The sequence below is a fragment of the Anoplopoma fimbria genome, chromosome 17, assembly GCF_027596085.1.
Source record: "Anoplopoma fimbria isolate UVic2021 breed Golden Eagle Sablefish chromosome 17, Afim_UVic_2022, whole genome shotgun sequence".
Taxonomy (NCBI): domain Eukaryota; kingdom Metazoa; phylum Chordata; class Actinopteri; order Perciformes; family Anoplopomatidae; genus Anoplopoma; species Anoplopoma fimbria.
In genome coordinates this window covers 3,377,590-3,391,577 of record NC_072465.1, presented here as the reverse complement: position 1 = coordinate 3,391,577, position 13,988 = coordinate 3,377,590, and the positions used below count along the sequence as shown (strand labels likewise).

The 13,988-nt window shown below is 38.9% G+C and overlaps 2 protein-coding genes across 3 annotated transcripts in view; one reads left to right on the top strand and one right to left on the bottom strand.

Annotated features, from left to right (window-relative positions):
* The window catches only part of LOC129105228 (transforming acidic coiled-coil-containing protein 1-like), a 34,074-nt gene extending 29,631 nt beyond the window's left edge, over positions 1 to 4,443 (bottom strand). Inside the window, exon 1 of the mRNA XM_054616124.1 lies at positions 4,317 to 4,443. The gene's annotated coding sequence lies outside the window, so the exon portion shown is untranslated. The remainder of the gene's footprint in view (positions 1 to 4,316) is intronic.
* Positions 4,444 to 9,521: 5,078 nt separating this feature from the next.
* Positions 9,522 to 13,360, top strand: LOC129106168 (neuronal vesicle trafficking-associated protein 1-like). Of its 2 annotated transcripts, none has more exons than XM_054617514.1 (5): positions 9,522 to 9,659; positions 9,961 to 10,094; positions 10,383 to 10,496; positions 11,927 to 12,037; positions 13,160 to 13,360. In XM_054617514.1, exons 2-5 carry the CDS (start codon positions 9,966 to 9,968, stop codon positions 13,358 to 13,360), a joined length of 555 nt encoding a protein of 184 aa, XP_054473489.1. In that variant the 5' UTR covers positions 9,522 to 9,659; positions 9,961 to 9,965. The 2 variants fall into 2 exon arrangements, with proteins under 2 accessions (XP_054473489.1, XP_054473488.1); XM_054617513.1 differs by having other exon boundaries at positions 9,937 to 10,094.
* The last annotated feature ends 628 nt before the right edge of the window (positions 13,361 to 13,988 follow it).

Here is a 13,988-nt window from a genome sequence, read left to right as displayed (position 1 = left end):
TAAAACTGTTATGTGACGGACAAGTAATAGAGTTTTTAGATTGTTCAAGACAAGCCTCAGCTTGGACAGCATAATAACAAATCTAGATAACTGGGGCATCTTTCCGAGTCATAATAAACAATTGGGATTTAAGAAAATGGAAAAAAGGGTGCTTTTGGCATTTCACCACGTCTGTATTTTTAGATCCATTTTTAGAAAACCAACAGGTTTTTTACAAAGTCGCTTTAACCTGCCATTACAATGTCTAGCTCAAGCACTCATAATGACACCTTGTTTTCCACCCCGTCTTTGGGCTGCACAAAGGTCAAGGAGTGAGAAAAAGCTCATACCACACATCGCATCATACACATACACCCGATCACACAGACTTGTAAAAAACACCTCTGTGTGCTGCATCTTTAAATAAGATTAGAGGAAGAAGAAAAGAGCGTCAGTCTGCAGATAACAGAGCTTTGTTTCAACAGTAACTAGAGCGTTTCAGGTACTGTCCTCACTCCGCGTCAGAAGTTAATGATAAAGGAAAAGGACTTTCTTGACATAATGTGCTTATCTTGAGGGAAGGACAGAGGATGTCGCATGTGCACAGATTGTAAAGCCCTCTGAGGCAAATTTGTAATTTGTGATTCTGGGCTATACAAAATAAACTGAATTGAATTGAATTGAATCTTTCCCATGCAAGATTGAATCAATATGAAATTAAATATCACCTACTGTCATTCTTAAATAAAATTATTATTAAAATTGAGTTATGTTACATTTAGTATGTTGTCATACTAGAAATGTATGCTTTAAGAGAAAATGTATTTATATAATTAAGTTGAATTACATTAAATACCTTAAATTAATAAAGTACATTTAATTACATTAAATTACACAATTAAACCGAATTAAAATAAATGTAATCAATTAAAGGTGATTAACTCAAAAACATTAAATTACATAAAATTGAATTGAATCAAATTAAATTACATTTTATATATGAAACAAAGTAAAACATTGTTATTTCGAGAAAAAAACGTCCCTTCCATATTCTGTAATGATGTAATAATAAATTTTAGCAAAATAATTCTTCTACTGCCATAAAATCACATTGCTTTATTTATCTCGGGATTATTTAATGTATACTTAATCAATTGTCAAAGAAATGTGGATCTTAAGAGCTCATGTTAAATAAGTCTCAGACAGCTGGGATATTTCAAGTTCATCAGTAATGCAAGGAACATTCTTCCAGCATCGAAGGAGTGGAGATCGTAATCTCAGGTGTTATTGGATTGTTTCGATTTGTTGGTGAGCTGAATTGATTCTTATTAGGTCACCAAAAATCCCCACTGAAACAGCCTTTTAAGAGTTTGTTATTGTAGGATTCTTAGCGATGACACGATAAAAAACATTATCCTGATCTGTCATGAAGGGAAGCCTGACATCAACTGGTAGACTTTGAACACTACTACTAGAGTCTTTGCACTGTAGACTTTCCCCGCTGTGTGGTAGAGCGACCACACAGTAATAGTAAGAGAGCAACTCCTTCATCATCATCATTCATAGTTTCCCTACACGGGGCAGGATGTCATTCATTTTCATAATGGTCAAGGGCTGGCCTGGGCTCTCTGGAGTCTGTAATTTAGTAAAATGCACCTCATAAATACAGTTCAGTTGATTGACTTGAATTGCAGTTTGCGTGTATTTAGAGCTTGTGTGCTGTTTTGCATTGCTCAGAGCAGACCACAGCTTGTTGTTACTTTGAGATGCCAGTCACAATGCGTTTGTGCAGCAGAATGAATTTCAATTGTTATATGAGCTGTACACATAAACAGCCATGGGGGTCACGTGAGTGATTACTGCCACAAAATGAAGACAATAGATGGGAGTGCTCTCTTTGTAGTCCACTCCACTATGGTATGTGATGTTTCACTACAGCCAAGTACAGCACAAACATCTGGTGCAGAGATCCCGAGATGAATAGGGTAACATGTATATATGTAGTATGAAAAACAAAATCTGGATAAATGGTAATCCTTATAAAGGATGACACAAGCTTGTTTTTGATTATAAGGACCCAGTGAGTTTAGAACAAAACTTTTACATGCAACTGTTTATACAAAACTCTCATATTCTACTGGTAATTCTTTATAAAGATCATTAATAATGTGTGCCTCAGCTGCACTTATTTCCAGTTGTCAAATGTGACTTAAGTACATTTACTCAAGTACTGTGCTTAAGTACAATTGTAAATATTTGTACATCATTCGAGTATTTCCGTTAAATGATACTATTCATGTCTACTTCACTACATTTTGGAGGCAAATATTGAGCTTTTTACTCCACTAAATTTACTCGACAGCTTTAATTACTAGTTACGTTGCAGATTAAGATTATTAATATATAGCTACCCAGCAGTTTATAAAGTAATTCAAACTAGCTTAACTTTTACCAGCTGCAACATTCAAGTGATTTCCACATTAAATACATCACTAATTATAATACAATTTATACAATTGTAAAATGGGCCATTCTGCATAATAAGTACTTTTGGGACTTCAAGTATATCTGAATGCTAATTCTTTTGTACTTTTGGTTAAGTGAGAGTTTGAATGTTGGGCTGTTACTTATTAATATTTTTATACTATGGTATTGCTACTTTTAGGCTACTTTAGTAAATTATATAAATGGTTCTCCCACCACTGCTTGTTTCCTGTCCCTCTCTCTCTTTGATCCAGACAGAAGCAGAAAATGACCCTTGGTAGCTTGACCCGGCACACTTTCATTTCATTTTAACTAGACCAAGTCTTTCTGCCTGCGTCTGCAACTCTGTGTTTTCGAAATCTCAGTCTGTGCCTGTGATTCCATAGAGAGGCATGAGACCAGAAGAGACACAAGTCTGAGAAACAGTCCTGTGTTGACTCAACTTCCCCCCACACTCTACTTCCGGCTCAGCCAGCCCTCCCAGCCACGTCCGTCCACACTGGTGACTGAGCCTCTATAAATCAGAACAGAGCACACAGGCTCAAACATGCAAGATTGCTCTATTTTGAAACTTGTCTGGAAGGCAGTCAGAAGAGATTTGAGCACACAGAATGCAATTGTTGGCTATGAATGCTCATGTGAGGAGAGGATATGTCAGGAAGTGGGGGTTTAAATCCAAGAGTTCACAGGTCATCCAACTTGATCTTTTTGGCAAAGAGGAAATTATCCACATTCCAACCACATTCCAGTGTGAATGTGTTTTATACTTCATAAAGCACACGGTCCTTTTCATGTTAGGGAAGTAGATTACACTATTTGGGAGAAGAAGCCTCTTGCACAGTCATTTTTTTGTGTAAAGCTAAAGCGCATTATGTAATCCTGTCAAAGCTGTCATAAGGTTTCTGTTTATGGATTTAAGCCAGAAAATAGCCCTTGCCATGTACGTCACACCTTGTGTCTCAGTATAAATACCAAATCCAGACCAAAATTCTTGTACTCCATGCTGAATGGAAATTCCAACAAAGCTCTGGCTTCCACCCTACAAGTGACTCAGTCAGAGCCGCTGTTGAACGTCTTCCACGCCTGGCTTTTCCTCCTCCAAGCCCCAGTCTCTGGGTGTGTCTCCCTGTGACCTCATCTTCCCGGAAAATCCTCCAGAAACCTCAGCAGCACAGTCGCTCACATGATGTAGTCCACAAGAACAAACCAGTCACACTCAGTTTATAGAAACAACATCTCACTTTGCTTATAACATCAACAGCACTGGTGCCGGTGCCCCAGCCTGTTCATTCAACCAAAGCATCAACCAGAGTGTGTGTCTGTGTGTTTGTGTGTGCGCCGACTAGCATCCTGTTTATACAGCCTGGACACTGCTGCCTGCTGTGACAACTTGTCCGAACCAAACTTTCAGTCTGAAACTTATTGTTCTTCCTGCAGTTCTTTCCATTCAAATCTTCATGACTCATTCTTCCTCAGGGACAAAACTCTTTCAGTAAGTTGCCGGTTACTGTGAGTCTTCACAAGAACAGCATTAATGAACAGAGGCACTGCACATCACGCCCACCACAAACTGCTGGGTCAACTGGTGAGGGGAATTATACATTCATGAAAAAAAGGCTTTTTGTTCATGCAAAAGACAATAGCTCCCACATGTCAGCAGGACTTTTAAACCAGACAAAGCACATCGAATGAGTCATCTGACAGTCTGTCCAAAAGTCAGCAGATCCCAACCAGAAAACACAGATAACTTGAGCAAACATATATTGCACTCAAAGCACTTAATGCTGTGAAAACAGGGGCACCTGACAGGCAGAGCGGCTGTCACTATTTGAGTTCCAGAGAGTAAATCATACCTCGGCTTCTCTTAGGACTGACGGGCTGTGACGGATCTGATGGGAGGTTTGTGTCCTTCACGATGCAGTGGATGGAAAAGTCCTTGATCAGTGACAGAGGTCCTTAGGGGAGTCTGTGCTATGACTGCTGCTGGAGGTGCCGCTCTCTGAGGGAAAATACTTGTTCTCTCTGCGTGGCGGAGCTCACTAGTCCATGTGGCTGGATGGGAAATGAACTCTCTGGGCAAAGAGCCAAGAACAGTGTAGGTTTTAAAGACACAGCAGTTGCAGAGCCATATAAGGTTTAGTCACACTTTACTGTGTGAATTAGGTTGAGACATTTTCATTTGCTGTATTTATCAACTCCATGCAGACTGCTGACTTTATTTCCACTGCTCCATTACACTAAGCATAATTGTTTTACTTACGCTTTGATGAACATTTAGAATTGAAATAGACTGTAAATGCTATTTACAGCATTGCATGTCATATCAATCTAAATGAAAACTAATATCATAGCTTCACACTAGCAGCTTCTACATTAATTCAAACACTCAACACAGAATGTACATTTTCAAGTGGTAGAAAGCGACTAAGTGCAATTTTGAAACATGTACTTGTACTTTACTTAAGTATTTCATTTGTCTGCTACTTTATGTTTCTACTTAAATTCAAAGTCAAACATTGTACTTTTTACTCTACACTATATTTATTAGATAACTTTAGTTACTAGTTACTTTACAAATTCAGATAATTAAGAAATTCACAAACTACTCAGCAGTATATAATCAGGCCCACCTTTACCAGCTGCAACAATAAAGTGATGTAATGATAATCGATTACTATAATATACATTATCCTCAAATGGGCCACTCTGCATACATTTTTTTATGCGTACACTCTTTTAATGTTACTTAAAGCTTCTCAATGATAGTCTAATTTACTTATGTAGGTCATATAGAGGCATCCCTTTTAAATTAACCAGGTAAAAGTTCCTCACAGTAACTTTAAATACATACATTTTTGAATGCAGAACTTGTAACCGAGTATTTGTACACTGTGGTATTGCTACATATACTTAATAGTACTTCTTCCACCACTGCCATCTTCAGTGATTTCTCTACTCATTACGGCTATCTGTGATTTTATTAATTAATCAAAATCCCACTGAAAATGAGATCTGGGTTTTGCCTTTTTGTAGTGCTTGTTTACAGATTAAACACAGTTTGGTATCATAGCTTTTCAGTTTTGTCAATTATAGTGATGGCCATGACCACACACAATCAAGAATAATCACTCTATGCATAACAAAAGCAGTCATGACTTGTAAATAAGTGAGTGTCTCCCTCTAGTGGTTAGTCCTGAGAAGGCAACTGCAGCAGAAACAACGGCTACACGCTGTTGCTACGACAAACTCTGGGCATCATACATTGCAGACTGAATTAATAAATAAATAAAATGTTCCCTTTATCATATAAGATTGTTTTTTATGTGTAAATGTCATGTGTTTTCTATGTGTTTTGCCAGTCTGAAAGCTATAAATCAGAACCAGCATCAACAGGTAATGAGGCAAGAGAAGTCTTTTAATCTCAGTGGAGAACTGTCCGCACAAACAAAAGGTCTGGTGGCACAATGACAACACATATCTGCACTGCAACATGCGCTGTTAATAAATTGACTCTCTTATCTACATAAGATAATGATATCTGAAAGAAACAAGGGGGAGACCATCATCATGTGTCTGCTTTCAATAAACACATGACCTCACCTCTCTGGCCTCAAGGAGGGGAATCTGATAGCTAATGACTTTGTACCATGGACTAATTCTTTAGACAGACTCTTCATTAGACATCCCAGCAACAGACAGCATCACGCCGAGGCACTGCAGCAGTCACAGCCACCAGGCCGAGTTAACAATCCACTAAGGAGCTGTGGTTTCCATCTCAGTACGTGATGAGATCATTTTCTCTTCTGCTGCTTCCTTTTCACTATGGATTAACAGGCTGGACTTGATCATTTATGCATCCTTTCCTCGCCCCTCTCATTGAGACTGTAGCCAGGCAACAGACTACCGGATACTATGCACAGACACAGCTCAATTTCTCCACTTCTAGGTACACAATGTGATATAAAGGGCTTGGTAAAAATCAAAACGTTACATGTTTCTCACAATGATTATATATTGTATGCCGGGCAATGCGTTTGATTATAATTCAAGGGGACTTTTTTTTAGCAGAGTTACATTATTATCTTAGCCTAATGTAGCCCAAGATTTTGGAGAAGATTAATTGTCACAATCACAGACTTAATATATATATAACCATGTATTGGAAATATACCCACTTGGACATATACATAAGCATATAGTCCACAAAGTCAATGCTGTGTAAAATCAGTGGAAAGATCACAGCCAATCAATACATAACCAGCTCTCAAAACCTGTTTCCCCAATCAGCTTTTTACTGAGCAATATGGTATCCACTACTACATTATTTTCTGGTTAGAACAATTTTGGTTATTTCATTTGAGAGATTTCTGCTTACTTTTTTCTCTGAGTTCTTTTCACTGGTTTGTGGTGGGGGAAACGGCTGGTCGAATTACACTAGAAGGGTCTTCTCTCAGTAAAGTATTCACTGCATGCTGATAAACAGAGGGGATTCTCAGCTTTACCCATCAAAAATGATGAAAGATATGCTGCTGAATTGAATGAACTGACAGGATGAGCCGCGAAATCTTCAAGCACGACAACTTCAAATGAGGTCAAGACAACAGATAAAAATGGCCTCAAGGCCGTGATAACGTAAAAAAAACCTGCACACGTACAATCATGTTACACACATTATTGGCAGAAGACAAAGTCCGACGCACTGACAGGGGCAGAGGACATTAGATTAGAATTTGATTGTATGTATTAATCTGCAGCATTAGAAACAGCTGATGTCACATTCTTCTGTGACAGCTGGTGGGTTGTTTGTTTACGGTCATTATAATCTCTACAAACAGATTTTGCTTTCAAAGGCAAACAACAAGCAGCACAAGGAAAAGACAGCCTTGGCCCAGATATCAGCTGGCTACACCAGACCCCCCTAAAGGATAATCCCTTGGCCCCAGTCTTTGTCCGTCACCGATTACTGTCGAGAAAATCTGATCAAATCCCATCCACGCTAAGATATGTTTTTTAAACTTTGACTCATCAATATTAAAGGTTAGCGAGAAAGAATGAGATCAGGACTTTTTTTCCCTCCTGTTATCCTCAAATTTACTGTCATCTTTATCCTTTGGGTCAATGTGATCCAAGGAATTCAAACCTCTAGAAAATGATTGTAATCAAAACGACTTTATGTAGTAGGTACTTTATGTCTCTTTGTTGACTACCTAAATACCCCTTTAGGTAAAAACATGCCAGTGGGTTACATCTTAGTCTTTTTCCAACTGCCCCCATACAAGTGAAGAGAGTAACCATGAAAAGTTTCCATTTTTGGAAGGTAACGTGTGCACTGGAGGCCAAGAGAGAACAGAATCTGATGGAGGTTGAGAGACAACATGACCCCAAAGGTCTCATTCTCATCAGAGCACGATGCCTCATTATCCTCCCCGACATTATCTGCAGTCTCTGACGAGTTCTCCACTATGTCAAAACCTCACTGGCAGAACACTTTTGTTCAGATGCTATTATTAATTGAGACAGAGCATAAAGTGAAATTGTTTAGAAGGCTAGTGTGCACAGTTTTACGTGTCTGTCCCTTCCTTGTAAATGTAATCAAAGGAACCATATATTTCCCCCATGTCACACGATCTGTCAGGAGGTTCTTGCACCACTACAGGTACTGTTATGGCAGTTTAGGGTCCCTAGGATTATACATCTGCATGTGATAGTGACCCCTGTATCTGCCTAAATAACATAAACAAATAATGTTCATATTTATTATATGTTTTATGCCGCTACAACAGTCTTAAATCTTAATAACAAATTGTTTTTTGGGCCCCCACTTGACCACAACAATGACATATTACAACTTTTGTTGAAATAAAAAGTTGATCCAGTGAACTTGTTTACAAACAGAGGAATTTGTATATATCCAGCAGTTATGAAGCAACATTATCATTCCTAATAATTCAATTAATTGTTTCCACATGAAGTCCATTATTTACTGTATTTTAGCTCACTATATAGCTGCTAAATGCTACACTGTGTTCACTGTAACTAGTGTGTGAGGTTTACCAGGTTTAAAAGACATTCACACTGTTTTCACGACCTCTGTGATACATCAATATGAAAATATCAACCACTTTAAAAGGAACACTTCGCCCACAAAGCAACAATTTGTATTTCATTTAGGCCTCTCACTCACCAGCTAGGTTGGATTCTTGAAGACAGTTTAGTTTTTCCCGCATGGCTCCACGGTGAACCTGCCAAACCCGCCAAGAACCAAGTAAACATGAAAACACCTTTAACCAGTGCTATGATCAGCACTTCAAAACATATGCATGTTTGCCCAAATCTTACTGACTTGTTTAGTGGAAGAAGAAGAATAAGGATTTTGCTGTGGTTGGATGCAACCACTTTATTTTTTCAAGAATTCAAGATAACAGGCCTACAAATAGTCATTTTAGGGGGTAAAGTATTCATTTAAGATTCCAAGCCAAGTTTTTTTTTTTAAAGTTTAATTTTAAGTATCATCATCATTGTGCAATAATAGTTAAAAATAGTTAAAATAGTTGTTGTTTTTTTCTCTGTCTGTAAATATAATATTTCAGTTATTGTTGTTTTTTCTACTGTTTTTTTTTATTGCTTATTTATAATACTTGTTTTATTTTATTTTTATTTTTCATTTTTTATTTTTAGCTTGTCTTCTTCTACTATGTCTCTTGTGTGCACTTTACTCTCTGCTGTTGTAAGTCTGCATTATCTTATCTTATCTTATCTTATTTGTACGAAGGTATGCATTTTGCAGGAACTTAATTAATTAAAAACACAAATTAAAATGATCCATATGTACTATCTGCTTTTGCACTATTGCCACTACCCCCCCTTAAACTGGAATCCCCCTCATCAATTTACACAATAAATCATTTCTTTCTTTTAGATTATGACTCTTATGCATCTCAACCAGTCATTTACTGCCACTGATCAGATGTGTTCTGTTGGATGTGAGCAGGTTGTTACATCACTTGCAGTGCAGCCAGACGCCAGCAGCAGCATCCAGCTCGGAGGTAAAGCTCAGACCCAGCTGGCCATATTGTGCAGCAGCTCCCCAGCAAATCGGCTGCGTCACACCTAAGAAAACACACAGCGACGCCGGAGCAGTTCATCCATCCACCAGGAGAAACAGGCTGTGTTCAAAAGGCTTCTCGGTCGAGCTGGTGAGTATTTGGATGCAGTAAATCCAATATATATATATATATATATGTGTTTTTTTCTCCACATCGGTCCCTTTATGTCGAAGCCTTGCATGTCCTCTTTCAGGCTTTCTCATGGGCCACAAAGCGCCTCACATCATTTGTACTGCTGTTTGCATGTGTAAAAAAAAAAAAAAACACCACCAACATAATTATGGATATGATTCCTTGAATGATTTATGAAACGTCAATTACACAGAAGCAGTAAATAATCCATAATGCCTTGTTTACCCCCCCTCAGGTTGGTGTTTTTTTTTGTGTGCAGAGAAAATGGTTAAACTGGGGAATAATTTCAGCGAGAAAAATAACGGGAAGGTGGTGTCTGAAGACGGGTTCGACACCATCCCTCTCATTACACCATTAGATGCCAGTCAGCTGCAGTTTCCTCCACCAGATAAGGTAAGATTTTTTTTTTTTTACATGTTTCCATTAATTTGGAGAGCCTCAATGAGTGGCCCTTTATATCTGTATTACTGTCAATCCAATTAGTCCAATTAGATTGTTGAAAATAAAGGAAAACACGTTTTCTTGTGTTACCACAGATCCTCACAGATCTATTGTTTCCATAGTACAATACAAACACTTTTACCCATCCTGCTTCTGCTAACTCTCATTTTCTTCCTCAAGCTATAACTGCGAGCTGATTGGATATTCTCTCATGTACATTTCATTATGTTTCTCTACCAGGTGGTGGTGAAGACAAAGGCAGACTATGATGAGAGCAAGAAGGGAAAGCTACGATCTCCTAAAATTGCAGAATTCTCAATAAGCATCATTGAAGGCGTATCTGAGCGACTCAAAGTAAGAATGATGATGACTGCATTTTCATACATCATCCCATTTCCAATATCTCTCACACTCCTACACATGCATATGCCCTGAGAGCAGACAGCCGTCTCCCTGGAGCTCAGTACATTTGTCACAGCCGTCATGATAATCCCCCACCAATCCAAGAGATACTTCCTTGCCCAGGCCACCTTCACGTCCTGCAGCCTGTCATCTTGTCGGGCTACACAGGGAGACATAATGCACAATGATTCACTTAACCCCGCCCTGAAACTCTCATTAATTCAGCTGCTGCCATGGCGATGGCCTCCAAACGGCATCATCTCTCCCACCTCCCTCAACGCCCCCCTGGTTGGCAGATGTGTGACACACAATATAGAATGATTAAAACATATGCTTTTGTAAAAAGAAAAGGTCAAAACACAATCCTGGGAGCCGGAAGACTTGCATACTTTAAAATTCATGAACTGTGTGTGTTCTGCATGCAGATTGTGCAATGCTCTTTCTCCATTTCCAAAAGCAACAGATGAAACCGCTTCTGTGATGTGTGTCACCCTTCCTTTGGTAATAGCGCTTTAATCCCTGAACATCTGAAAGGCAAGGAGGCACATCACTGTCTCAGAGAACACAGCTCACATCCTCTGATCAGCACGCTTTGAAACGTTGCAGGCAGTCCTTTCATCGCAGATAGTCTCTTTTATAATCTCCTGTTGCTTTGCTTTGTACACGTCCTACTGTCTGTTCCGCTCAGTGTGTGTAACTGTGGGATTCGTACAGACAGATAAAAAGTACATTATTTCATTCATATTAATGCATGCTGTTGAAAATCACATCAAACCTGTGCCAAACATGCTGGGGAAAAGTACAAAAAGGTACCTGGATGCAATCATCGCAGTACGGGAAAAGTATAATCTGTCAGAAAAAAAATCAACATTTGTATCATGATTTCACTGTTTCTATTTCTCTGCACTTGCTGAACTAATCCAATTCCTCCAAAAGAAAAATAACATCTCGACTAATAAAAATAGCTTGCGCACACATCGAGCCTCAACATCTTCGGCGTTAATGAGCCCATTTCTCCCACACCTTGTCTTTTCCCCCTCCCACTTCCTTGAAACACACCAGTAGCTGTTATATAACTCCCCTGAGAGGTGAGAGCTGGGCTTTACAGATGGTCACACAAGCCATTTTCCTGTGGAGTTATTGTATGCAGAATACTCTGTATAGAGCTGGCCTGCTGTGAGTAACTGTTTTATATAAACCCACTTATTTAGACATATAACTTAGTGTACACCTAACCTCCACCAATAGGCAACTCTTCCATGGAGATTTATTTCAATACTATACTTATTTTATAATACTTTCCCACTCAAGTAGATTTGTCCTTTAGCAGAGCTGTCCCTGTCACATGGATCTGATGATGGAGCTGTTGTGTATCTCTTTAGGTGACCTTGCTGGTGATCTGTGCCCTGGCCTTCCTGGTATGTGTGGTGTTCCTGGTCGTCTACAAGGTCTACCAGTACGAGCAGCCTTGCCCCGACAGCTTTGTTTACACGGTAAACACTATTGAGCATCATTGTTTGTGACCCTGCCCTAATGAGATAATCATTTTTATTTCATTGTTACCTGTGTAAACCAACAATCTTTACGTTGAGAAGTGTTTAAGCAGTGTTTTAAAGAGTGATACAACATAAACCATATAGACAGACAGGCTGTCATAATAGATGTTACAGTGAAACTAAGCATTTGCAGGACCATGTTTTTCAGAATTTACCAAGAATCTGTCTCACAATAGAGGAAATAATGTATTTACCAACAAATCCTTTCAATATATGTGAATAGTTTTAAAACAATTAGATGGTTTTCTATTTGAAGCAATTTGATATTAATGTAGCTTTTCACTACTGCCACAGTTTATCTTTTTTTTTTTATTTCTTAATGATTGTGAATGAATGTGTTCTGGGTTTTAAAGGAAACTAAAGCAAAGCTATGTGACTTTCAAGATAACTATTAGGATAACCTTCCTCTTACAAAACATTTTGATTAATAAGCAATAAAACACACCATTGCTCAGTTCAATACACTCAGAGGTTTTTGTGGCTACAGCCTTACTTTAGATGGACTGTATCGTGGCTAATTCTAGCTAATGTTAGCAAACTTTAGATACAAATAGCAGTTTATTGGGCATTACTGAGTTATCATTGAGTTTGCTGAATTTATGACTTTTTCCAATAGCTTTACAGTAGCTTAGCATTTTAGCATAAAGCCTCAGAGAGTGGTCGCTGTTCAGCAAAAGTTATATAATCTGCTGTTAAACCCGTGTTAAAGTGTTGACTCAATTCTTGTAAATACATATTCCATTTTTACAGGCACTAGTATAGAGTAGGAAATGTAGCATAGTTATTATTGAGTTGTTTTTCTGGCTCCCTGCAGTAGTCTGGCGACCTGTGATGATAAGTGGTTAAGATAATGGATGTTTTTCTGGCTTTTCATTTTCCTTGGATTATTTTCCTCTAGTACAAAAAGCACAAATCTGTGTTGACACAGTCATCTAACCTTTTTTTCTCATGTATCTGTGAGAATTTCATTATCATTCCTGAATAATAATGTTGTCACCTTGCGTCTTCTTTTTACATTGTCTCATCTCGGCAATTTTAATCCCTCTCTCTTTGGAGCAGCAAGGTCGCTGCATGCCGGCTGGGATGTATGGCAACTACCCCCCTCAGGGCCCTGGGGGCCGCGGGCGCCTCTTTACTCTCATCAACCACTACAACATCGCCAAGCAGACCATCACCCGGTCAGTATCACCGTGGATGACCATCATGTCTGAGGAAAAGGTCACCCAGCAAGAGACGGAGACTGCCCAGAAACTGGCTTAACCAGCCTGGGATCAGGAGGTGGCCTCACCTGCTGCAGAAATAAATAATATGGTTGTGCCATTCAAGCAAACCTCAGAGTCCTGGGGCTTTCTGTTGGTGAAAAATCAACTTATCTTGCCTGAGGTGCTCTGCAGCCTTTATGATGTAGTTTGGTCAGCTGATGTGTACTGTAGCAGGAAATTTTGAACATATTGTCAGCAAAGCAAGCCTCACCGACGGGTGGATTCATGGTTTGTTTGAATCGCATGTGTTGTTATTTATTTACACTTTGAAACAGAGTGGCAAACGTGCAGAAAAAGCCACAGGAATACAACACATACACAAAAACACAACACACACACACAGACACACAGACACACACACACACTGTCTTTGTACTTACACATGTATACATGTAACAGAACTCACTTTAGTACTCACATTGTGAAATGACTGTGAACCATCTTGTATCTGCGTTGCTTGTTTTAACGCACATGCACGCACGACTCTTCAGTCTGCTTTGAACCTATTTCTTTTCAAATACATCAAGTACTGATTGATAGCGCATGTCAGACCTCATGAGGTCCAGTGGTAAATTTATCTTGAAGCGGCAAAGTTTGCAGCGTATTTGCTACTGAGGTCACCTGTG